At 45.6% G+C, this 25,350-nt stretch overlaps 1 protein-coding gene across 1 annotated transcript; it reads right to left on the reverse strand.

The window, feature by feature from the left end:
* Positions 1–1,887: 1,887 nt before the first annotated feature.
* Positions 1,888–23,767, reverse strand: Pwn (calcium-binding EGF-like domain-containing protein pawn). The gene is made up of 15 exons (XM_076324313.1): positions 23,380–23,767; positions 9,315–9,630; positions 8,276–8,611; positions 7,947–8,194; positions 6,661–7,461; positions 6,307–6,495; positions 6,031–6,229; positions 5,410–5,648; positions 5,038–5,165; positions 4,589–4,859; positions 4,266–4,482; positions 4,055–4,180; positions 3,475–3,682; positions 2,880–3,122; positions 1,888–2,500 (listed from the first exon to the last, which is right to left on the reverse strand). Exons 1-15 carry the CDS (start codon positions 23,438–23,440, stop codon positions 2,393–2,395), a joined length of 3,690 nt encoding a protein of 1,229 aa, XP_076180428.1. The 5' UTR covers positions 23,441–23,767; the 3' UTR covers positions 1,888–2,392.
* Between the last annotated feature and the right edge of the window lie 1,583 nt (positions 23,768–25,350).

Genomic DNA, 25,350 nt, shown 5'->3' on the forward strand with positions numbered 1-25,350 from the left:
AATATATATATATTTAACAATATTTCATATTTATTATATTGATATATTTAATTATATCGTATCAATTTCGATACGCCGATAAGAGAGTTTACTCGGAAATGTTGAATTATACAATGTTTTATACATATATACATATATATATAAATTTATATAAATATATATAAATATATATATATATGTATATGCGTACATATACGTATACCTATATATTTGTCGACGTTCGGTGACGTATTCTCTTATCATCGTCATCCTACGACGTACGTTATATTGTACGACCGTCAGGTTCGCGGAACCTGTTTTATCGTGTTACGCCGAGAAATCACAAAAGGGTTGAAAGGACCTCTTCACGAACTTCGTCTTTCGAGTCTACGTATAAGTGATTACGTATAAAAATGAACGGACGCGATCCGTTTGTCACAGCTTGGAATCTTGATGAATGTACCGTTTCAAAATCTCAAGGATCGAGTAGTTACACAAACGAACGCGGTTGATGTATCGTTTGTCGATCACGGTACGGTTCGTTCAACGCGGTTGAACATTGCGCGATCGTTACTTCGATCTATACACTCGAATATATTGGTAAAATTCTCGCGCACAGGCCTCGTTACTCGCTGGAAAAGAAAAAGCTCCCGAGAAGACTCTCCTCTTACAGCCGCGAGAATTTCCCTAACCCTTGCGCCCTTGGCGCGTTTTCTCGGACGAGGCGAGGTCTGGTGGTAAAAAGAAAAATTCGACCACGTAGCTGAGTCTCCTTCCGGCCAGTTGCCAATGACTAACCGATTGCAACCCTTTTGGGCCGCGCGTGCCCTCCAGAATCCTCGGTTCGTGACGTCTGAAATTAACTATTGATGTAGCGCTGAGAAAGTTGCACGACCACGCCTGGGTGAAAGTTTAACGCAATATATTTCCTCAAAAATAGCTTTTATCGTAAACCATGCTAGATAGTTTATCTGCTTGCACACCAGAGGCGTATACACCCCCTTACACCGAGGTGTATACCATCCCTTTACCAACGTTACCTAAACTATCTTACCTAACTCGGCCACGGTTTACTTACTAACTTACAACTAGCTATTTACAAAGGTTACTTAACTACTATTTACAAAGCCAGCCTGATCTTACTCAATAGCTAATTGCAGGCGTTATAGACTGGTAGTTGTGGAAGGTACGTTCGACCCAAAAGGGTTGCAATCGAGTAGCCATGGGGAACTGGCCGGAAGGAAACTCTGATAAGTCGTCAAACTTATCCTTTGGGCAAATGTAGCCGAACAAACGAAATCTTAGAGCAATACTGGACACGCTAAAACATAATCCACACCGTCCTGTGGAAATCTTAGATTAGCCGTTCTTGTCCTCGAATCCAAGCTGCTCAGGATTGTTCTGAAATTTCGGAAGGTTCAGAGGTTCGTGTGAAGGAAAGTTTGACGACGTTGCGGAGTTTTCTGCCAGTTGTCATCCTCTGTCACCGGCGAGGAAATATGCAGGAGCCACCGTGTCGACAAAATCAAACGAAATACCTCGTAATGGTAATCGAAGTTGAACCTTCCTCCCCTCGAGCGTGTGCATGATTTCGTTTCCACCTTGGACACGTTCTACGATCGACGAGATCACGATTCGACGAATATCGTCCATCGATCGTTGAGCTAAGTTTATATCCGGTTCTTGTTCCCGCACGATCGACTTTCTATCAATCCGTATAATACGTACGGAGATACTCGGTGTTTGTTGAAGTTATACTCGTACACGCAAGTGGTTTAACGTTTTTTGCTCATTATGCGCACAGTATTCCGGCGTGTGTAACCGTTTGATCCGGATCGAACGCTGTTGAGAGATAATCGTACCTTGGGCATCGGTGTGTTACGAGAGAAGCGATTACGCGCATGAATTTTCAAATGTATATTGTATTCAATTTGCAAAAATATATATAATGTACAATTACAGACGTTACATGGTTAATTACGATAATTCAACACCCCCGACGAGCGCGATTGCACGCGCTGCGCCGAACGTGCGTATTGTTGCCCTGTTTTTCTTTATTATTTCTTCTTTTTGTTTTCTTCTCAAAGGACAGGGGTTTTTAAAAGATACGTTATCTCGAGGGTAGTACTAGGATAATAAATATCTATATAATAACGAATAAGTAACTAGAATTTAAGTAATGCTGTCATTGACTTGTGTCGACGAGAACAACAACGAACACGACGCAATCAATTTTCTGGAAAATTGTGGCGCGGAGAAGCGTGCACGCTCTGAAAACGTACAACGATTCTTTTCTTTTTTTTTCTCTCTTTCCACTTCCTTTCGTTTCGTTCGAGCAAATTGATACGAGACACAGTTTCTCGATGATTGTCTCTTTTTGTTGAAACGCAACTAAACTAGACTTCCCGAACCCTCACGTTCGATAGTACGGTCTGTAAGTAGACATCGGAATATTGTTTTTCGATAAATGGTGCACGTCGCCCTGGTCGTACTCCACGTCATTGTAGATTCCGCTTTGATTCTGCAACAGAGAGGAACATCACGAGTTTGTAAGATATTTCGATACCGAGAATGGAAACCGAAAATTGAACGTTGACCTATTTCGGTCCTTTGTCGAGTGTGGCTCGACGCAATAGATGTTGTTCTAATTGTAAGAATATTTCTCCTAGGGTCACACGTGACATATACACTGTACGTATAAATCTAATTCAATACTAACAGAGATGAGATAGGAGCTGCAGTATTTTCGGTCGTGGATCTTCCAAAAATAATTTCTTTTAAATCTTCAAATTCAATCTGAAATACATCAAGACTCGAGACTTATCGAAAAGTTCGACTACTATTATCGAGGATCACCCTGATATTCAATCTCGAAAGAAGTTCGTTCGAGCGACACCTACCGCTAAGGATGATCTGGACTTCGGTCTTGGAACGTGGAAACCGCTACTATGCGGGATCAAGTCGGCCCTGTCCTTATCCTGAAGCTCAGAATCCGAGCTGTCCGGGTCTGGTTGGTGTCTTTGCCTCGGTCTTGGTGGAGCTTGAAGTCTTGGCAGAGGCACCGGTGGTAAGGTTCCGTGGACGTTGATGGGTGGATAACCGAATACGGCCGAACTTGGCCGGGTCGGGCCCATGGGCTCCGTCTAAAGTCGAACGACGAATTAACATACGCTCTTTGGTTGAAAATTGTTGAACGAAAATGTAGAAAATGGGACAAAGTATGAGATTCTATGAAAATTTTACGAAAAGTGATACTTGATCGTAAGTAGTACTCGACACTCGGATATTGTACGTATCAACAACGAACTTGTCGATTTAACCAGAACATGGCGTAACCCGTTCCCCTTGAATCATGCGATAAAGGGTCTCTCCCTTTTTTTTATACACTTTATCGACAAATCCATTAAAAGACAGAAGGATGCACCGAGCTGTGGTAACCTTCGAGTACACGAGTTGCTCGAGCGCAAGGTTAACGCTGTCAAAGTTTCTACCTACCGCGTATACGTTGGCTGTTGCCATGTGGTCGGCAAAGTGTGCCCACATGTAGGGTGGCAAGTTGGTCGGTGGTCCTTGCTTTACGGAAGCCAGAGTACCCACGGAGCCGACCCTCGCTAAAGTTCCTGGGAGTGTACCGGGGATACCACCCTGAATGTACCCGTATACCGGCGAGCCAACGGATTTCTGCTCGCGTGACCACCTACGACTACGACACAAAGTACAGTATTTACTCGATAAATGTGAAACTCTTGGTATCGAAGTTCGCGTTTACAAAGGACCACCCGTGAAACCTCTGTTGGTATTTCGTCGGTGGTCCAGGCTCAACCAGTAATAAAAAAAAAAAGAAAAAGTTGCTTCGCATTGATAGTATTTTCACAAATACTACGTTCACAAATCTCATCGACTAATGTTACATCGTAGCGAACTGACGAGCATTAATGTGACAGTATCACATTAATCGCTGGACTGATGTGAAAGGAGACCCTCCCAGTAATTTTTCACATTTATCGCGACGAGATCGTGGTTAACGAGCTGCCCGCTCGAAGCAAGGTAGAAGTTCCAAAAAAATTATATTTACCTCCACATGACCAGGCACACGAGCGTCAAAACTATAATTATTAAAGCTGCTACCGACGCCCCTATCGCTACGCCCAAGACCTCGCCGTCGACCTCGCATTGCGCACCGTAATAATTACCGGTACACCTGCGAAACAAACACTCGTTTACAGAAGTGTTCCAGAACTTCCTTTCGCTTTTTTTTATCAACAAACAATTCACGGTTTACTAACGCGCACTGCATGTGGTCGCCCTGATAGGAACACGTTCCTCGATTGTTGCAATACGTCGAGGGACACGAAATGCAGACTCTGCCCGACTCGTTCGTGTCGTCCTTGTGAGGATCTTTCAATCCTGGATTGCAAGCGCAGGTGAACCCGCCCCAATTGTTCACGCAAGTCGCCAACGAGTGGCAGTCGTTCAGTTCCGACGATGCACACTCGTCCAAATCTAAAAATACAAAATATTTACTTAATATATTATTTCTTTGTACAAGCGAACGAGTTAAATCTCTTTATCGTTATTATTTTTCTTTTTTCATTGTTACGAGTCTGACCTTGCAAGTTCGATATAGATCCAGGTGGACTGTCGACGTACAGGGCGCTATTCCCTATATTGTTGCTCCTCCTGTGAATAACACCGAGCAGATGTCTCTGTAGTTCCCCTGCTAAGCTCGGTCTAATTGTTCTCGGTTCGTAAGTGAGTTTCAACGTTGCGTTGACGAAGACACCCCCTTGACCTTGGCTCACATCCCCCTGGTAGACACCGTTTATCGACGAACCCATGTACTCGTCCGAGAACGGCGTCATTGACATGGCGGATTCGATCTAAGCAACGCGAATGGTCGTAACGCATCGAGTGCATCGATGATGCAGGTATCGTTGCAAGCGATGAGTTTATGCACAACATTAGTGTCCGTAGACTCGCTGCTAGTTTACTTAAATTCATCATTTGCATCGACACATGCATCGGCGTCTATAGAGACTTTAGATCGGTTCAACTTACAGCTCGATTCGCTTCGTAGGCCAATGTCTGATAGGATTCGGAGTCCCTGTCGATGAAACCTGTGTCCCATACGACTTTCCTGTCGTAGATCTTGTCCACTCTCATAGACACCACGATACTGATTATTTCTACCGATAGAAATACGGGGATTAGGTTATCATCGATTCAAGTACGCGCAGAAATCAAATGTTTGCGAGCAGGGGTCATTCCAAGAGTTTAATTATACAGAAACGAATATTTCAAATTCGAAATCAATGAAACGATGACTCGTCTCAATTATTACACCGCGTTCCATGTATTTCCATTTCGTAAAAATTGTTGGCCCGGATTAAAAAAGGTGATCGATTCGCGCCGAATGACCTGTCTACGAACTTTTGCACGGCAAGGAGTGTTGCAGCCTGGCGTATCCCGGTTTGCAATGACAAGCGGACACCCCTTGTACGGTGGCGCACGCCTCGTGTTGACTGATGTCGCAAGTGCTCGTGTCGCCCACGATGCAAGTGTCGATTCTAACGGGAGGTTGAGTGGGTCTTCTGTGGAACGTTGGCCTCCGAATCGGTGCGATGGGTCTTGGACTCGCGGCTGGGGGATCGGGTTGAGGAACCGCGAATCTGCGCGAAACAAACACGAAATTAGTCCTCACGAATCTGAACTCGATCATCTTGCACGTGTAGATAACGTTCAGTGTTTCCAACAACCCAATAAATTAGGAGCAGTTGCAGTTTTGCAATTTGCACTCTTGTGCTTTTCTATTGACTAGACAACCTGTTGGTATCACGGTAGAACTAATATTCTAGTATAATCACTTGTTGACCAAATTCTATTGTGTTGTTCGGAAAGTCATTTCGTTTTTTCTTTTTTTGGTAAAAATGAAATTTTTTCAAAGCGTACAAACATTTGATTAAACTATATATATTCTCAATGTTGAAAAACGAAACGACTCTCCGAGCAACCGAAAATAATATCATCGTAAACGTTCCGCGAAACACAGACCCCGTGCCGACGACAGCGGGCGGTTGGGTCCTTGTCGGTTGAGGTTGGGGTTGCACGTGCGTGGAGGTTCGATCCGTGTTCTCGAACAGATTCAGATACGTCCTTTTCCCGTCGATGCTGACGAATCCTTGGCCCTCGACCGCCGACGTTAGAATCACGTCCGCGCTGCCGGCGTTTATCGGCACCCGGACACCTTCCGCTGATCAAAGGGAAAACTGAATGCAGAACAGTTCGTGCACGATGTGTCTGCGCGATTGAACGCGTGTTAATGTTTACCAGAGCCTCCGCCGCCGCCACCGGGGCCTTGGATAGCCGAGACCGTGACATCAAAAATATCACCGAGAGGTGGATGCCTCGGTGGTGCGTACGGTCGTTGGGTAGCCAGTCCCTGGGATCCTGTGTAATCCAAGGTATCGTCGAGGACGATACCAGGTCGGGGTCGGTAAGCATAGCGATCCGTGGGGGCTACAAAGGAAATTAATTGAGCATAACCGCTGCCAGGGTGTACAAAGGAAGCTAATTAAGCGTACTTGTTGTTAAGAGGAGGCCACGGGGAGGAATTCATTATAGACTGAATGCATATATCGTTAACGTACCGAATGGAAGCGGTTCACTTTCGAGCCGTCTTACCTGGATTCTTCGCGAACGTGTTGGAAACGGGTGTATGGATCGTAGTTTTCTCCACGGTGCTGGGGCTCCTCGTGAAACTCGATGGTAAATTATCGGTTGGAACGCTCGTTGCGGTGCTCGTGTTTTCGGTATCGGACGATTTGCTTGGCTCTAGAGCCACAACGGTGATCGATCCACCGGGACCCGGATTGTACGTATCGTCGTTCGTGGCGATCGTGGTGGTTGTTGTCGCGGTGGGTTGAATCGTGTGAACCGAGGAACTGGTCTCGACGCTCAGCGTGGACGTGGTATAAGATTTCGTTGATGTTTTGGTCATTGTGTCGCTGATCTTCGAAGATTTCGTCGGTTTGATCTCCAACGGTATCACAGGTTTCGGAGAGTCATCGTGTTTCGTGTCGTTTACCCGGTTCGAATGATTAGCTTCCGGTCGAACCGTGGTCGTTGTACTCTCGTTGCTCGGTTGGTTCTCCTTGGCCGGTGATTGATGCTTGTTCTCTTTCTTGACTGGGTTCTCGGTGTCCGATTTCTTCGTTGTATTCTCACCGATCGGTTTCTCCACGATTCTCGTATCGTTTCTTTCTTTCTGACGAACCTCCTCGTCGTGAGCTTTGGTCGAGTGTTCCATACCGTTCGTGGTAGTTTCGTTCTGATCGTTCTCCTCCTGTTTGGTCGATGATTCGTTGGGCGAATCGAAGTGAACTTTATCTTGATGCTTGTCCTCTTGTTCCTTCTCTCGATGGAAAGTCGAGTCCAGGGACGGTGGTAGCGGTTTGTACGGTGGAATTGGTCGTCTGTTGCCTCCTGAATAACGAAAACAGATACGTGACCGATTTTTCATTTTATTTTATTTACAACCACTCGTTGAATCATTACGAATACTTTTTGTTTCTTTCTATTGGGTTATTCGGAAAGACATTTCGTTTTTTTTTTTTTTTTTTTGGTGAAAATGAAACACTCTTCTTCTCCATTTTGGAAAACGAAATCACTCGAGGAACAACCCGATACAACTACCGTTACCTTAAATACCAATTGAATTTACTTATTCGTATCGTAGAGCAAATAAAAACTATCGGTTCGTTCGGAAAGTCGTTTCGTTTCTTTATAGTGAAAATGAAACACAATACAAACATTTTATTAAATTATATACTCTCCATTTTGGAAAACGAAATCACTTTCCGAATAACCCGATAAGACAAACGCGTTCGATGAAACTCAGGAACGATTCGAAGATAAGAAGAAGATGGAAACATATCTAGAACAGCGTGTTGAAACACATTGATAGTTACCAGGACGATTCCAAGTCCAGGGACGATTCCCTTGCGGGACAATTTGCTCCGGTAGGGGTACCCCGTTCACGAAAGGTCTTATCGGTCGTTCCGGTGGTAGCTGATTGACCACCGGTCTATCGGGTGCTGGTGGTTTCTCGAACGGGTATGGATGATCCGGTGGCGGTGGTGGGTTCATTCCAGGTGTGTCGAAATCCGGTGGTAACGGTGGAACGTCGGATATCCTCGGTGGACCACGGTTGTTGATCCTACGAAACAATTTCGCGATCTGGTAGTCGAAACGAAGCGATCGCGAGAAACACGCGAATGACAATCGTGTATGAATCTACCTGGTGGCTTGGATCGGTCTCAGAGGCCTGACCGTGTTCGCGGCAACGTTCACGTTCCCGTTCAACAGCTTCACGATACCTGTGATGATGTCCTGTATATCGGGATTCGCTTGTCGTTGTCCCGGCGAGGCTGTCTGGAGAATTGGCGGCGGCGCGTGTTCGCTATAGATCCTCGGTGTCTCTTGACGCGCGCGTCTTTGTTGATCGATTGCCTGCAGGTACTGTGGCCGTTGGTGCGACACTCCAACCAGCTGATGGGGCTCCGTCAAGAGTTTTGGTCCCTGCGGAGCCCCTTGTCCTTCCCCCGACAAGGATTCGCTTGTTGTGGGCGTGATGCTGTTCATGGGTGAACGATCATCGTTGTTGTCGGTCGTACGTATCGGGCCGGATCGTGAAAAAGAGAAGAAGATAGAGTTAGTTTCAAGGAGAGTTTATTTTTCAACGCTCTGGGTAATCGGATCGTTGAAACGATATCGATTCCGAGATGTTGCAGATATCCGGGGACGGTCGAGTTTTCGTTTCGAGAATCGAATTTTTCATTTCGGATCACGCGTATTCGATTACTATATACGAGGAACGATCGTTTCGGTTGTAAGGGGCATAATCGTTTCGGTTATCTAGGGAATAATCGTTTCAGATATCCGGGGGACAATCTTTTCGGTTATTCGGGGCATAATCGTTTCAGTTATCTAGGGAACAATTATTCGGTTATCCGTGGCATAATCGTTTCAGTTATCCGGGGAACAATCTTTTCCCTTATTCGGGGCATAATCGTTTCAGTTATCCGGGGAACAATCTTTTCCCTTATCCATGGCATAATCGTTTCAGTTACCCAGGGAACAATCGTTCAGTTATCCGTGGCATATTCGTTTCAGTTACCCAGGGAACAATCGTTCAGTTATCCGGGGAACAATCGCTTCCATTATCAGGAGATTATCATAGATGGCGATCCAATCGAGGCACAGTGAAATTTAGAATACACAGGACGCTGTCTATACTTCTCTATAGAACTTCTCTATAGTTGAACCGATCGACTTACCGATAATATTCACCGGGCTTGACTTCTATATTGTTGCCATCGATATGGTCGACGTGTTTCGAGGACGTCAATACGTCGATAGTTTCCTCGTGCCTGATGTCCCCGTCCTCGAACCTCGCGTCGTTTTTATCGAAGTTGTCGACGCTCTTCGAGCTTTCCAGTTGAAACGCTGGAACGGTCCTCTGGAAAGTCGGCGATCCATCACGGTGAACCATGTTGGACGTCCTTTCCGGTCCGGTGTACGAGCTGGCACTGAGAATTATGTCTTCGTGAGAGGAACGGGAGGACGTTCGATCGTTTTGGATAGCCAGCGCACCTGTACACAGTTAGACAACGATTTATAAGTTCGTTTCGCGATCGTTGCTCCATTTTCGACAATATCGAGCAACGATATGAACTTCTATGCACGAGAAACGTCCGTGATAAGCGCGACGATGTTCGAGCACGTCCGATCGCGCACAGAAACGCGTAATTGCCCTACAGGGGGTGGGGCACGGGTAATTACATCGCGATTATATCTGGTAATAGGACCTTTATCGTGAGAAAAAACGTCGTCGAGCTCGCTCGGTTCAACGTGGACGTAAAACAATTTCGCCTCGAACGGTACTCTTGCACGATTCCACGCCGCGCGGAGTTTGTTCGTTTATTTTTACGCTTGGATCGAAAGCGTGCACCGATCAGCTTCAGAGAGGGGTTTTCGAATAAATTAGAACCAGATTTAAGGTGTACCTGTTTACACGGTACGCGTGATTGCTTCGAATATTCTTACCGACCAAAGACAATCGCAACGTAGGTATGCGCATTAGTCATACTTGAAGACATTCGTACTTCTATACACGATACGTCGATATATTAGACGAGAATGTGTACTGAGTTATGGTTGACGATTCTAGTCGTGTATCTTCACGTGCACACGGTAGAATAAATTTTTTAAAAATCAAAGTGTATTTAATTCTAGAACCACCAAAGGGGTCAATTCGCTCGAAACTTCCTTTCAAAATGACTCAATTATCAACCGTGTCTTGGCATAGAATATTCCTAAACAATTATCAAAATAGACAACCAATACTCGTAAATTAATTCACCTTTCCCCGGTGATTCAACTTCGAAGATACGGTCCGATACAAACAACAATACTTTCATCCGTGGTTCATCGGTCCATTCTTGACCAAACTTCGAACAAGTCTCGAATAATCCGATCATCGTGATTTCTAATAACGCGAATATTAACGATTTGTCGAGATCCCGTGAGAAAAGTACAACACGATGCTCGAGGTGAATATTCGTATCGTATCTTTAAATAACGCGAATAGAAACAGCGAGGGTCTGTTTGACGAGGTTTGGTTACACGGTGAAAGAATCGAAATTTCGTGAACGTGTCGTTAGAATCGCGTTCAGTTGGAGTATCACGGAAACCGAAAGAAACGTTGCGCTGTCGATGGCCGTGGAAGGGTCGCGATCGAGAGTAGCAAAAAATCGAGAAGATCCACGACCGATCGGCAAGGAAAACGGTACTCGAACGGTTGACATTCTCGAGGCCGGTATCGAGTGGTTTGACCAACCGTGGACGTGACGCGTATGAAATTACTACTACTACTCTCTCTCTCTCGCTCTCTCTGTTTCTCCTCTCGCATTCTCGTTCCTCGCGTCACACCTTCCGCCTCTTGACGATGGAAAAAAGTTCATTGACATCGCGAAGATTGAATTTTTTAATCGGTCGCCACGGAGGCTACCGTGCAACCTTCTCTCAATCGTCGAGTGTTCACTGTTTCGAAAACTAATCAACGTTTTTGCGTTTCTCGAGCGAATCGACTGAAACGATGTGTTTCGTTCGAAGACGAGAGTAAAACGTGTCGTTCAAGGTGCGAGAGCTTCGACGGAGGATAGTTGTTTGGAATTTCGAATTTTTATAACGATACGGTATTCCATTCTTCGTTAATGTTGTTCGTTGTGCGGTTAGGATATTGCAATGGAACGAAGGTACGTTTGGAAAAATCTGTGTACGTTCGAAGATCCTTCATTCTGCCTTTTGTTGACTACTCGAGATCGAGGAAGTACGCGAAAGCTTTGGACGGTGCAACAGATGGCATCGAGGAAGTTGCAGGGAATTGAATAATGTTAGTCACGTTTTCATCTATCGAACGAGCATTTTTTCCTTTCGAGTAAACGGAACGACAGGAATCTAATAAGAACATGGATTAATACCGTGAAAGTCTTAGAATTTCTTTGGGAAAAAATCGGGAAGAAATTTCCTGGCCAGATTACTAAAATACCTTGCGAATCAAAGTCGTCGAGTTTTTGATTCCATAGATTCTGTTAATAGAGGAATGGAATAATTTTAAATATTGTAATTATTGTTCGTTAGTTTCTTTATTTCGATAGTCTCTCTTAGAGAAATAGTGGAATGCAAACTATCGGGTTGTTCGGAAAGTGATTTCGTTTTCCAAAATGGAGAATATAGAATTTGATAAAATGTTTGTACACTCTAAAAAAATTGTGTTTCATTTTCACCAAAAAATGTGTTCCGTTCGAATAACACGGCGTAATTAGGATTTCGCGTTGTCTTCGTTCAGATTTTAAGATTCACGAGAAACGGATAGCGCGATGCTCGATAACTTGTTCGTAAACAAGGTGCTCGGTGGTTCCATTACAAGCTCAGGTATTCTCCAACTATTTAAATGTTACATTCCCGCTAAAAAACCAAGACAACGTGCCGTACTGTATCTGGAACGGAATCGTGCCTCATTGTACGGTACATTTAATCGTATTAATCGTACGAATATACATACTTGCGTACAATCTTACCTATTTTTTCTACAATTGAACGTGCGAATTCAATCTTCGATGTACACCGAGAAACCATCACTATTTATTCTCCGTTTACTGTTGGAAAATTAATACTATTTCTTCTCTGTTTTCTGTTAGAAAATTAATACTATTTATTCTCTCTCTATTAGTTTTCTTTCGGAAAATTAGCACTATTTATTCTCCGTTTTCTGTCAGAAAATCACTACTATTCATTCTCTGTTTTCTGTCGGGACATTAGCACTATTCATTCTCTGTCTTCTTGGAGAATTACTACTACTTATTCTCCGTTTTCTGTCGGAAAATCATCACTATTTATTCTTCGTCTTTTCACCGAGAAACCACCAATGTACTCTTTCGTACGACACAACATCCATATTCGAAGATTGTTCAACACCTTTCGGAGCGCTTCGACGAACACAATATCTCTTCCGATTAGTTCGCACGATCGACGTTCCATCGTTCTTAAATATCGCTTTTATCGTGTCTCGGTGAGGTAGACGCGTGTATTTTACGGTCGCGTACGGGTACAGTTCCAGCATTGAAATTCCGTGGCAGACGTTGCTGGAGAAACAATGGAAGGCTTTCCATGCGGGGATTCAGCGACGCGCGAAGCAATTTGAGTGAAACTACGATTGTCGGCCGGTTCTATAGATGATCGCGACTCGATAATAACCATCGGGTGCCCTGAATATCGCGTGGAAACCTGGAATACTAACCGAGATAATTAATCGTTTCGATCGCGTGTCAGGTGAGTTGGTCCGGCGGTCTGACTACAACGTGGATAAATATGTATCCGAAAAACACGTCGAAAGCGGAGTGTTTCGCGATAGACACGTTCATTGTTTCATGGAAAGTGCCTGCACACGATGCTATCATTTTTTCCTCGAGACTTTTCCTTCTTTCAGACCTTTCATCGTCTACCGCCGGCTTACGTTCCCGTTTGTCAAGGGTGGAGACTCGAGCGGAACGTTGAAGCAAAACATAATTTTCGATCATCTTTTCACAACGTAAAACTCCCGTGAAACTTTCCCCCACTTTCCACACACATATATCAATTTGTTCTCCTTAGAGAAATAATTTCGTTCTCCAAAATGGAGAATATATAATTGAATAAAGTATGTGTACACTCTAAAAAAAAATTCTGTTTCATTTTCACCAAAAGAGACGAAACAACTTTCCGAACGACCCAATAAAATTTCACTCGAACGTTCGAATATTTGAAGATTCGTCTCTTGGAACATATACGGAAAATCAAGGGAAAGTGTCGTTGGTATTTTATGTTACGAGAAGATCGCCGAAAATCGTTTTTATTTCAACGTTTTACTCGAGTCCCTCTACTCGGCTCTTCAACAACGTGGATAATCGTCTAACGGGGTAGCTCGTTCAATTTATTAAACAAGGCGATCAAATTTCAAGGATTATTCTATCGGTGAATCAAAAGTTAATTGTTTTCGTTCGCTCGTTACGGCTTCTACGTAGCGGTGCAACTTTTGTATAATTGGTGTTTCAACGGCTCGTTGAGTTTGTTATGGTTGTTCGTCGATAATTAATTTATCGGACCGGTCGAGCAACCAGCGCACCTGTGTCCGTTGTGTTCTTCTTCTTGCTCGCGAATGGAAATTCGTTGGATAGATCGAGTCTCGTTCCCTGCACCGAATTCTGAGATTCTTTCTCGACGAAAGGAGCGACCATTTTCAATTTCCGTGGGATCGTAACCGCGTGGACGATCTATTGTTAATTGCTCGTTAGGAACATGCGCGAAACGACACGATTATCAACCGGCAACCCGTCCGCGATCGCAATTAACTTAACCGCTGCTTCGTTCTACTCGTCGAGCATCACGCTCTCGATGTTCCCTCTCCGATTCTCGTTGGAGAGACGTTGACGTACGAGATTAAATAAATAAACGTCTTTCGAGATCGGTGGTTTACACGACTATCGTGAGAGACGCGTATCACTCGGTTACAGAGGGCTGAAAGAACGCTTGAAATTTGCACGGTTGTAAATTCTTCTTTCGAGCCACTTGGCTCTATTCGATTTCACGAATTGTTGCTCCGAAAAGTTGCTCGATTTATTCCACGGTTCGATTTTCTTTTAAAGAAACACAACGTTGTTCGTTTGGTGTTGATGGTTGTGACAGTAGAAATAATAGTTATACGGAAGGTGATTTTCTTTTCCAAAATGGAGAATATATAATTTAATCAAACGTTTGTACGTTCTAAAAAATCGTGTTTCATTTTCACCAAAAAAAAAGAACGAAACGACTTTCCGAACAACCCAACGATTTACAGTTGTTCAAAGTTGAAGCGTCGTAGTATTTTTTTTACGATGGAAAAAACGACGAAACTTATCGAACAACTTAGCAATGGTACTTCGAATAGCGATTCGGTATAAATTTTTAATAGAAAGAAATTACTTTTTATAATCTAGGGTAGAAATAATCTAGGGTTTTCGGACTGTAAAGCATTTACATCTGCAGCATTGCTTAGAGATTAACATCTGTGAAGCAATCAGGAACCTTGTGTCGAATTTTGAATTTTTTTTCAATAATCTTTCCAAGAACACCACCAGGTCAACATCGAGAAGGGAAAAAACTCTTACTCCGTGTTTCCTCTTCTTCTACGCAGAATTAACCCAATCAGGCGCAACCATGTTCACCTTCTGCGACGAACCGATTTACCAATAGAAACACACAGCAAACCCGTGTAAATATTGAATAAATCGGACATTCCAATTTCGAAGTTCATTTCGTTTTCTACAATAGTTTCGTTCCGTGAGCGTTATTCGTTCAACGTCATTCCGTGATCGTTCGTCATACCTGTTCAATCATTCTGTATACAAGTGAGTCCATTATCGATCTGTACGATCGATAGAAATTCGTCGTTTATATTTCCAACGATCCGGATAACATTATTTATTATTCGTGAAGTCGACGAGATAGTCCAGCTTCAACATTTAGCACTATTACACTACAAATCATCATCTGGATTATAGATCCTTGGACTATGTTTTGGTATACAACCGAGTTCATTCCGAGTGAATACACACCTACGATCGATACAACTTCGTCGTTTATATTTCCAATGATCCGGATAACGTTATTTATTTTTCGTGAAATCCACGAGATAGTTCATCTTCAACATTTACCAGCTACTATTACCCTACAGACGATCACCCAGACCTCCGATCCTTGGACTATGAAATGTTTCGTTGCGCCACAAGAGCAAAGTTCGCTCGATGTAATCCTCGGGTGGGTTACTTCCGAGTGATTTCAATGCCTAGGAAAAAGTTGTTTCGAACGTTCGAAAAATGGGAATTGCACACCGAAGGTACAGTTATCCGTTGCTCGGTGCACGCGCGCTCTTCTCGTTGATTCAATTTTCCTTCCAGCATTATGGAAATGCTCGGGGGCATTGTTGTACCAGGAGACGCGTCATTATCGTCGGCCGAGATTACGGTTTCGGTTGTAGCTGACATTACCTACCGGTGAACCGGCCGACTCGTTTTCCATGGCGCGTGTTACGCCCCGGGATGACGAGGACGTCGCTAGGAGGTAACGTGAGAATCTAGGTACACAAATTACGCGGTTGTCGGTATCGCGAACAACAACACCGTGGATAGCTACGCGTTATCGGGATTTGTGTTCCGGGTGTAACGAGACGCTGACGAGTACAGTAATTTTTTCCACGCGGGTGGAACTCGTTCGTTTCGAAAATGCGGTTAATTGGAGGATAACGTTGTCGAGATCGCGCGACAATGATACGCTCTCGTACGATTTCGAAGAGTTCGACGACGATGTTTCGGTATAGATAATAATTACCGAGCGAGGCCTGCGTGCCGCGAACGAGTAACGGTGTTCGCGTGAACACCATAACCTTCCTAACGTGAGAGCATCGGATAGGGATGCCGTGAGAATCTAGGTGAATTGCATGGTTGAATCTGTCGCAACGAACGGAATGCAGTCTCTCCCGCTGGCCAACTTCGAACCGTATTCGAGCGTTACGAATAGTTCGGTAGGTCGGAACTCTCGTCCATGGGATTTACCTACGGACCACCGTGTAACGACCGACTCAGCGATGATCAATTGAGAAATCGTGCACGCGTTTCACGGATTCGGATCTTGTAACGTTACGATGCACTCTGTGCAATCCGTGTTGCGAAACCAAGTACGAATCGATCGTACGCGTCTGGTCCATCTTGTGTGCACACTTGTGTTTACTTTTTCTATCGATCCGATTTTGCATCGAACGAATCAATTGGCGACGAAATTGGTAAAGAAAAGGACGAATGAAAAAGAAATTGATTCAAGATCCGCATGCTTGGTTACGAAGTTATCGAAATCGCTCTAATTGTAAGTAAACATTTATTCCTCGTTTTCTCGTTGCTGGGAGAAAAAATGATTCGCGTCGTTTAAGGAGGGCAATTTTCCGTTCTCTTTGAAACGCTTTAAACGGAATTTCCTCCCACAACGATGCGCAACTACGAAACTGGCTCGAAAATTGGTTCGGAATGAAAAACGAGGTCGCGGTGATCGTAAATAATATCGGTGAATATACAGTGCGCCGAAGAAAAAGGGTTGAAGAGTTTCTATTACTCGTCGAAAGGAGTAAAGATATTTTAAGCGACGTAGGTTCTAAAGTCGATCCTATCGACGAATAATCGATGTTTACTTTCTACGAAAATAGGGGAATCGAATCGAAGGGAGAAGGAATTGAAAATATGTTCAAGATTGTCGACGAGATTATTTCACAGATGTAAATTTCACACAAATCCTCTTCGTTGCGAGAACTTTTCGATGCAACTTCCCTGCAACGCAACGAAGCATCTACGAATCATAGACTATAATTTTAAAGTGTGTCTACAAAAGAAAATCTAAAGATTGAAGTCAGATGATCGAAGAAGACACACTACCGAGTACTAAAAATCGATTTTACTCGAAAAGTTTCACTCGAGGACTTTCGTTGACATTTTTTACTCCTCTCAGTGAGTACTACGAGTACTTGAACCCTTTTCTCACCTCCTCTGTAAGGAACGAAACGTTGTAAAATATTCGTGAAAAAAATGAAAATTCTATTTTCATTCGATTTATCTCGAGGAACGTTCGATCGTTTTCACGGGCGAATTCGTCCAAATAAGATGACTCGCGTCGAGATCGCGTCAAGTTCACGGTAAACACGCGGCTCACGAGGTAACGAGGGTAACATAGTTCTGTCTTGAGCGTCCGTAAAAATCATTACCGGTTCTCCAGCGTGGAGTCTTCGATCGTTCGCCGCGATACGCGTCCGCGACGATAATATTTACAAGCCGTCGCGGATTCCGCGAATGGAGTCCCGCGTGCACCACGATTAACGGCCGACGTCTTTTCCCTGTTCATTGACTCGAATCGCTCCAACGTTTCCAATTAACGAGACATCGTCCGTGGATCTACGCGCGCGCGTCATTGTTCGAGGGAATTATCATCGCTTCGGGATCGCTACGGGTTATCGATCGGATAGGCGTTCGATACAGGTGGTGTACGTACTGTACCAAGCTGAGAAATTGACCTCCGGAAGAAACGAACGCGTTGATCGTGAAAGGGCGCGAGTGCAACGATCCTGAGGAAACAACGAACGATGCGATCGAAGGGACTCGTTCTTATCCTCGTCGATGTTTCTTTATTATTCTTTGTAACTAGTATCCGTTTCGAGTGAACGATAAACCTGCACGAAATTCCGTGTGAAAGTTAGTTTCGAAGAACGTGTTGGAAAAGATTTGCTACGGATCACAAGTGACCCAACTCAGACCTAACTTGTAAGAGAAGCTCTTCGCGCAGGTTCAAGAATGGATTTGAGTTTGTTCGGGAGGTCGTTTCGTTTCTTTTGGTGAAAATGAAACACGATTCTTTTAGAGCGTACAAACATTCTATTAGATTATATATTCTCCATTTTGAAAAACGAAATCACTTTAGGAACAACCCAATAGATATTCTACACCTAACCCAGACTTCACCCAAGCCTAATTCAGACCTAATCTGCGACTTCCTTGCGTTAACTCAGTGCTGTCTACGGGAAGAATCCCTCACTCTATTTAAGAACAGTCCTAGACCCAATTCAGACCTAACCCACGAGAAGAGTCCCTCGTGCCGTTTAATCTTCCACCACTGTTATCAATCGTAAGAGGTAGAAAAAAATAACGTCACGCGAGCTCGAGCGGCGGGTGAGAGTCAACGACAGGTGGTTGGCCGAGAACAGCGAGACAGTTGAATGTTTCGATCGATGGGAACAGTAGAAGAAGCTCTTTCGTCTAGGGAGCTAGTTTTGAACAGCACTGCGTTAACTCCTTGCCCTATGACAAGCCTGGATTAGGTGTAGGCGATCTAACTCCATTCTTAAACCTGAGCTCCTCTTATGGTTTAGATCTGGTTTGTGTCTAGGAGATCTAACACCATAATTAAACAACTTACGTTAGGTCTGGGCAAAGTCTAGAGGATCCAACACCATTCTTAAACAACGTATGCTAGGTCTGGGTTAGGTCTTGCCCTATGACAGGCCTGGATTAGGTGTAGGCGATCTAACTCCATTCTTAAACCTGAGCTCCTCTTATGGTTTAGATCTGGTTTGTGTCTAGGAGATCTAACACCATAATTAAACAACTTACGTTAGGTCTGGGCAAAGTCTAGAGGATCCAACACCATTCTTAAACAACGTACGTTAGGTCTGGGTTAGGTCTAGAGAATCCAACACCATTCTTAAACGGCGCGAGGGGCTCCTCTCGTGAACAGTACAGTTTAACACGTGGCGTTGTTCTTTTCCAAACTCTTCCCGTTTCTTACGACCGATGACAGCGGTGGAAGATTAAACGCAAGTGACTCCTCTTCCGTAAGTGACGCGAGGAAGTCCCGGGTTACGCGCGAATTCTAATATTCTCTGAGCGTTGCGAGTATGACCCCATCGAGTTCGTCGGTGTGTCTAGTGCGTGCACGAGGCAAGAAGAAAGAAACGTCGAAGGGGTTTGTCCGTGGAAGCGTAGACCGAGCTATGTGCCGTCTCTCGAGGCGGTAACGGCAGACGTAACGGTACCCCATTCCAGCCCAATATTTATTCTTTTCGTCGAGGCGCGCGACATTCGGCCTCCACCGAGAGATTCGACAGGTGCGACGAGAATCGACCTTCGAGGCGCGCTCTACGTCACACCTGTGGTACCTTTTAACGCGTTAAACGCCACGACTGTTTTCTATACTTAACACTTTGACCGATCAGTTTTACCAAGGGTTTAGAATGGATGAGAATGATTCAATTATTAGTGGTTTTAACGCGTTAAACGTCACGTTAGCTTTCTATATTTAACACTATGACTGATAACTTTTGGCAAAGGTTTAGAATACACGAGAATGATTTAATTATTAGTGGTTTTAACGCGTTAAACGTCACGTTAGCTTTCTATACTTAACACTTTGACTGATAAGTTTTGGCAAAGGTCTAGATTAGATGAGAATGTTTTAATTATTAGTTTTCTATACTTAACACATTGACTGATAAGTTTTATCAAGGGTTTAGAATGAATGAGAATGATTTAATTATTAGAGGTTTTAACGCGTTAAACGTCGCGTTAGTTTTCTATAGTTAACACGTTGACTGTCACTGATAAGTTTTAGCTCTCTCTCTCTCTCTCTCTCTCTCTCTCTCTCTCTCTCTCTCTCTCTCTCTCTCTCTCTCTCTCTCTCTCTCTCTCTCTCTCTCTCTCTCTCTCTCTCTCTCTCTCTCTCTCTCTCTCTCTCTCTCTCTCTCACGTTTTTGTACACGTTGGGGACAAGAGTGGGAACAGCGACCGAGTAACAGTCAAAGCGAGTCGAATACAGTTAATACTCGATTGTCGGGTTTGTTTCACGCACGTACGACGATGGGACAGTTCTAACGCGTTCGAACAATAGCTTTTCATATAATTCGTATTTCAGTGAAACTTTTCCAGGAAATATGCTTCGTACAGAAATATTCAACACGTATCTTTTTATCGGTGTAACGTACTTTAGCGTTGCACTCTTAAACATACCGCAGTGGACTCCATCTTAACCGTCCCTTACGAAACCGGACCTTCGATAATACGGAACGCAGCCCTCGGAAATTCATCACGATGGAAAATAAAATGAACGAAAGTTCTCGAAAACAAAAAACCTACAGAAGTAACTATCGGTAGCACGAGAAGTACATTTACTCGAACAAGAGTGAAACATCGCGAAACGCGTCGATGATTCTTCTGCTGATTCTCGTGTAAAAGAGAAATGTTCAATCGCGTCGTTGTAACAACGAAGGCATACCTACGTACCGTGAACGTCGATCTTTTTTAACGAACAACGTCTCTAGAATGTTTGCGTCGAATAGAGGAAGAAATCGATCTAAGTACAAATTGAATGTACAATTTGGGTACAATTCTCATCAAATTGTACCTTCTCGTACAAATTTTCGTAGAAATCCAAGTCCAAGTGAGAAAAGTCGTTCGTATAGGATTTTGATATTTTCGTCGCAAGGATCGACCATAGTTCTCTAAAAGATTTTACTTTCCCGCTGCGAACGACTCGTTGCGTTTGCTGGTGCTCGTAACGTCGTTCACACCGATTCGTTGGTGCTGGTTCGCAATGCTCGTCTCGGTCTGGACGTAGAACTCGATGCGTAGTTCCGCTTTGCTTCGGAGACGAAATGTTGTCCGGTGAACCGATATCGACTTTCCGTTCCGTCGCGTACGACGCGATTTCGTGACACTTTCACGGCTAACGCGGCTGGGCGAAAGTCGAGTGACGAAACTACGTGCCGGATACGTGTTCGTTCCTTCGTGCCGCGTTGCTCGTTCGCTTTAACGATGACGTTCCGCGCGGAGATTCCTCTCGTTGCGTAAACGAGGGACCACCACGGGGACCGAAACTCCCAACGAACGGTACCAAGATCGGTACGATCGACGACTCGAGGACCTCGAGGAGACACGTGACTCGAGGATTCGCGTACGTCGAGGATCCTCGATGAATTTACCCGATGCTTCGATTTCGACGCTTGGAAATCGAGATTTCACCGTGAACGGTTAGCGTCCAAGCGGTAAAGCAAACAGCGAGAGAATTGAAACGAAATCTACAGATACAGAGAAATGGGCCACACGTGAACGATAATACGGCAGAGAGGTGAGAATTTTACGGTGGAAATCATTTTAATGCTCGAAGAGCAAATGTGCGATATTTAGTTTCTAGTGGCATTCGTAGATACCGATGAGATCTGTGTGGAAGATTTCCAAAATGGTGAAATTCCTCGTAAAAGGAACGCATCCTATAAATTGGGTGGAAATATAGAAAACGTATAGATAATTGAAAATCTTGTTTATTTTCGAACAAAATATTCTGTACATACATAATACATTACACGAAATTAATATGTATCGCATTAACTAATACCAAACGAAAGAAACTCCGTTTGGTTTCTTATTCTTGATCGACATGAACAAATTCTAGACTGCACGCCGTCTGTAAGAAGCTCCACGCAGAACAACACTTATTACTTTGCAAAAAGTTGATACACTGTAAACAAATTTCGTACCTTGAAGTATCAAAGAATGCGTAAGCGAGGAAAAGTTTCCTCCAAGTTTTACGTCGTAAAAGGATCGAAAGAAAAAAAAAAAGAAGAATCACTTCTATTTCAACGTTTCACTCGCGTCTCCCCTGAACGCCTAGCGGACCTCTCGGCTCGAAAACGCCTCGAAGCAACAGGTACCGTGGACACGAACGCGCGTCATGCTCGCTCGCGGCTTTCTCCATTCGTCGTTCCTGAAACGCGACTATGACGCGTTTCGTTTCGAGCGCGTCTGAAAATTTCACCCGAACGGCAACACGTTTCACCGTCGTAATTTCAAGATCTTTAATTAACATCGTGCTCGCTCACCGCGGTGAGACGCCGCGTACGAACCATTTCGCAGCGCGAGAATAATAATTACCGAGTCGGTTTGCACCGCTTTTAAATATTTATACGCGCGTCAACCCTCCGGGCGGGCGGTCGACGAACTTTTCATTTTTCTCGCGTTTCCGCGCCGGTCGCTAAACGACCGGCGGCGTTGCATTCCGCGGGATTCCCGTCGGTTGAGTTGTTTACACCGGGGCGCATGCGCGGCGACTGTGTCCGGAACCGGACGCGCACCGCGCACCGTGCGCGCGTATCCGCGGCGCAGTATATGGTAAATCGTCGCGCCGTTATCATCGGTCCCAAGCGCGATCACCGGCGGACCGGCTCGATCGGTCGTTGCGTGCTCGCGCGCACGTAAATAAATAATACCCACGGAGTAACGAATGGCCGACGGGGAAGCAATATTTCGTCGTTGCAGGTAGAAACCATGGGGGGAGAGTCTCGTGCACGTACGGCCGGCGCGCGTCGCTTTTTATCTTCTCAAACTCGTTGCTCGAACGACAGCAAATTTTCGACAGAGGTCAAGATACCGGTTTCAGTCTTCGACCGCGCGGGGTCTGGTTTAAAGGCCTATCGAACAGGTTCGCGCATTAATTCTTCGAATATCCGCATCGTTCTACGTATAATTACAATTGCCAGGAGGCCGGATGGCTTTATCCCGGTGTCGAGATTCCCATAAAAGTCTAATCCGCGACGATCGTTAGCAACGCGGTGGTAACATACGGGCTCGGAAAGTGTGCCTCGAACGATACACTTATTCCTAATTACGAACCTCTCAACGTGGATCGCGGGAGTCGCGTATCGCGGGGAATTAATCGCCGTGAAAACGCGCCGAATCGTATCGAGACGAAACGTGCGGGTGTTTTCTTCGATCGAGAATCGTCGAACGTCTCGAATCGTTTCGGAAGTAGGGGTGCCGTGGAGAGTACGCGCGTGTACCGAGTTCCGGGCCGTAGCGAGCTCGTGGATCGGTAAGCTTTCGTTCGTCGTTTCGTCGATCCGAAGATCGCGGACAAGAATCGTAACTGTTTTCCTTTTTCTTTTTATTCGCTTCGTACGCTACGAGATCTCTCGCTCGTCACCGATTCGTGTCAAATGGTAACTTTAATTCAAAAAGAGATCGAAAAGGTCCAAAGGCACAATGGCTTTGTTTCGTACCAAATACCAGGTACTCGTTCCTTTAGAGAAATTAACGAATTACTTGTTCGTACGAACGCTCGTCACTGTTTCGTTCGTTGGTCCATTGGTTGTATACTCATTTAGCGTTAATTTTTTCATTTTTACATCGATTCCGTAACGCTCCAGAGCGTAGACAGAAATTAGGAAGGTTCGCGCGCACTTACCTGCGAACATCAGGAGCAGCGACAAGGTCACCAGGACCTTCGACCCCGTGGGTTCCGCCATCCTCGTTTCCGTGGCGCGTCGCCGGTGGAACGGTCGTGTCCGCGGTTACTCTTCCCGATCAAGGTCAGGCCAACGCCAAGGACACGCCGATGGATCACCTCAGGAGCGCCGGTGGTGGCTGGACCAGTCTTTATCGTCGTGAAACGTGCCACGATACCAACCGATCGCCGCCATTTTGGATCGCGAGCCTATGCCGAGCAAAAACGTCGAGCATCGTGGAAACCCCGATGCCCCCGGCTGCTCGCCATTCTTTCCACTCCTCGTCCCGATCCTTCCCTCCTGTCGGTGGGCTCTCTTTTTTCTTCTCGTTTTATTCGGTCTCGCACTCTCGCGCACGCCGGCTGACCTACTTGGCCGCGGATAGGTCCGGTGTACGGTGCGTCAGGCTTTTCGGCCGAAGCGGTAGGTAGCTGCTACGTTTACACGTCGAGTTTTCTCTACGCCGGTTGTTCGTTCCACGTCCGAAAACTTTCTCGCGACGAGTCTTCGGACCGTCTATCCGCTCGCCGGTGTTTCACCGTGCCTATGCGGGTCGATGCCGCGCCGCGATACGTCCCGTGTCCTTATTACAGGAAGAGAGGATTTCTCTTGGAATAAGAATTTAGAAACGCGCGACTCGTACGGGAAACCGAGTGCCAGTTCGCGCGATTTCGGTCCGACGACACACCACCGTCTCCCTCTCTCTTTCTCTCTTTCTCTCTCTCTCTCTTTCTCTCTCCCTCTCTACCGTGCGCCAAATTTTCTTTCCTTATCCTACGTCCTACATCTGGAACTCTCGCGACACTCGCGAGCGGTTTCGCCCGCGAATCACCTGTTCGCGAGTTACCGAACCGCACTTCTGACTTCCCGTATCACCGACGACGATCGATCGCACACCCATCCGTCGTGGCAGCCGGTGTTTTCGACACGGCCACGGAATTAGCACCCCGCTGACACCAGGACCGTATCCGACTTTCTAATGGCACTGGATCGCGGTGAAATTCCGTGGTACGACTCTCGCGACGATTCGTGCGCCAACTGGAGAATTCACGGCCAGCGAGGAGAACGAAAGCCTTCGTGGCTCGATCGAGTTTCGTTCGAGGTTCGCTTCACGGTCGTTCACACGGGACTGGCTTACGGTGAGGACGGTCATACACGGTTTCTCCCACTTTACTATGCCATGCTACACCATGGGTGCACTATACCACACTCTTGCCAGTGTGTATACGTCACGTCTTCGTGGCTCGTTTCCACCGTTGCGTCGCTGGGCTCTACCGTCCACTCGACTTCTGGTCTCTCCCCTCCCTCGAGTATCTTCTTCTTCTTCGTCCCTCCAACGGTCGCTCCGTTTCGCAGCCGGTACCTCCTTCTCGCCGTTGTTTCTCTCGTCCCGTCTTTCGAGCCGACTTTACCTCGACCTACCTTTCGAACCTTTCGGAGGGGAAGGGGGATCCCCGATCTCCCGAAATCCTCGTCCCGAGCTCTCCTCGGCGCTGCTTTCCACCGCCTCGTCCTTCTCCTTTTCCTCTTCTTCTCCCGGCGTGCAGTTTCGTCGGCGGAGCGTGTCCGCCCGTGCAGCCGTCTCGTCGGTGCTGCACGCAGCGTCCATTTTCCAAACGGACGCGTACATTTCTTTTTTCGTCGTCCCGTCGCGAAAGGGAAAACGGATTTTTCCCGCGAGGCCCGGACAATATCACCGGGACACGTTTCTCGCGGACGAGACGCGACCGATCGGGCTCGTTCGATGCGGGCGATCGCGTAAAACGCTCGCGCGAGTGCCCGCGCGTGTGCGGGTAACGGGACTCTCGCGGGTAGAACGTAAATACGAGAAATTAATCGACACCGTATCGACGCTCGTTCCACTGTCCCTCTTGTTCGAAGTCTACGGGGTGCGAGATCGCGCGGGAAATGTTCTCGCCGGGCCGTGGATT

This window comes from Ptiloglossa arizonensis, chromosome 12 (assembly GCF_051014685.1).
Source record: "Ptiloglossa arizonensis isolate GNS036 chromosome 12, iyPtiAriz1_principal, whole genome shotgun sequence".
NCBI classification, from domain to species: Eukaryota; Metazoa; Arthropoda; class Insecta; order Hymenoptera; family Colletidae; genus Ptiloglossa; species Ptiloglossa arizonensis.

What these genes read in the sequence shown, in the direction of transcription:
- Pwn (XM_076324313.1), bottom strand. Translation starts at nt 23,440, where the DNA reads ATGGCGGAACCCACGGGGTCGAAGGTCCTGGTGACCTTGTCGCTGCTC. An exon ending in GGCGACCACATGCAGTGCGC is followed by an intron (nt 4,181 to 4,265) that starts GTTAGTAAACCG and finishes TTTGTTTCGCAG; the next exon opens with GTGTACCGGTAATTATTACG. An exon ending in CAACAGCCAACGTATACGCG is followed by an intron (nt 3,123 to 3,474) that starts GTAGGTAGAAAC and finishes GTTCGACTTTAG; the next exon opens with ACGGAGCCCATGGGCCCGAC.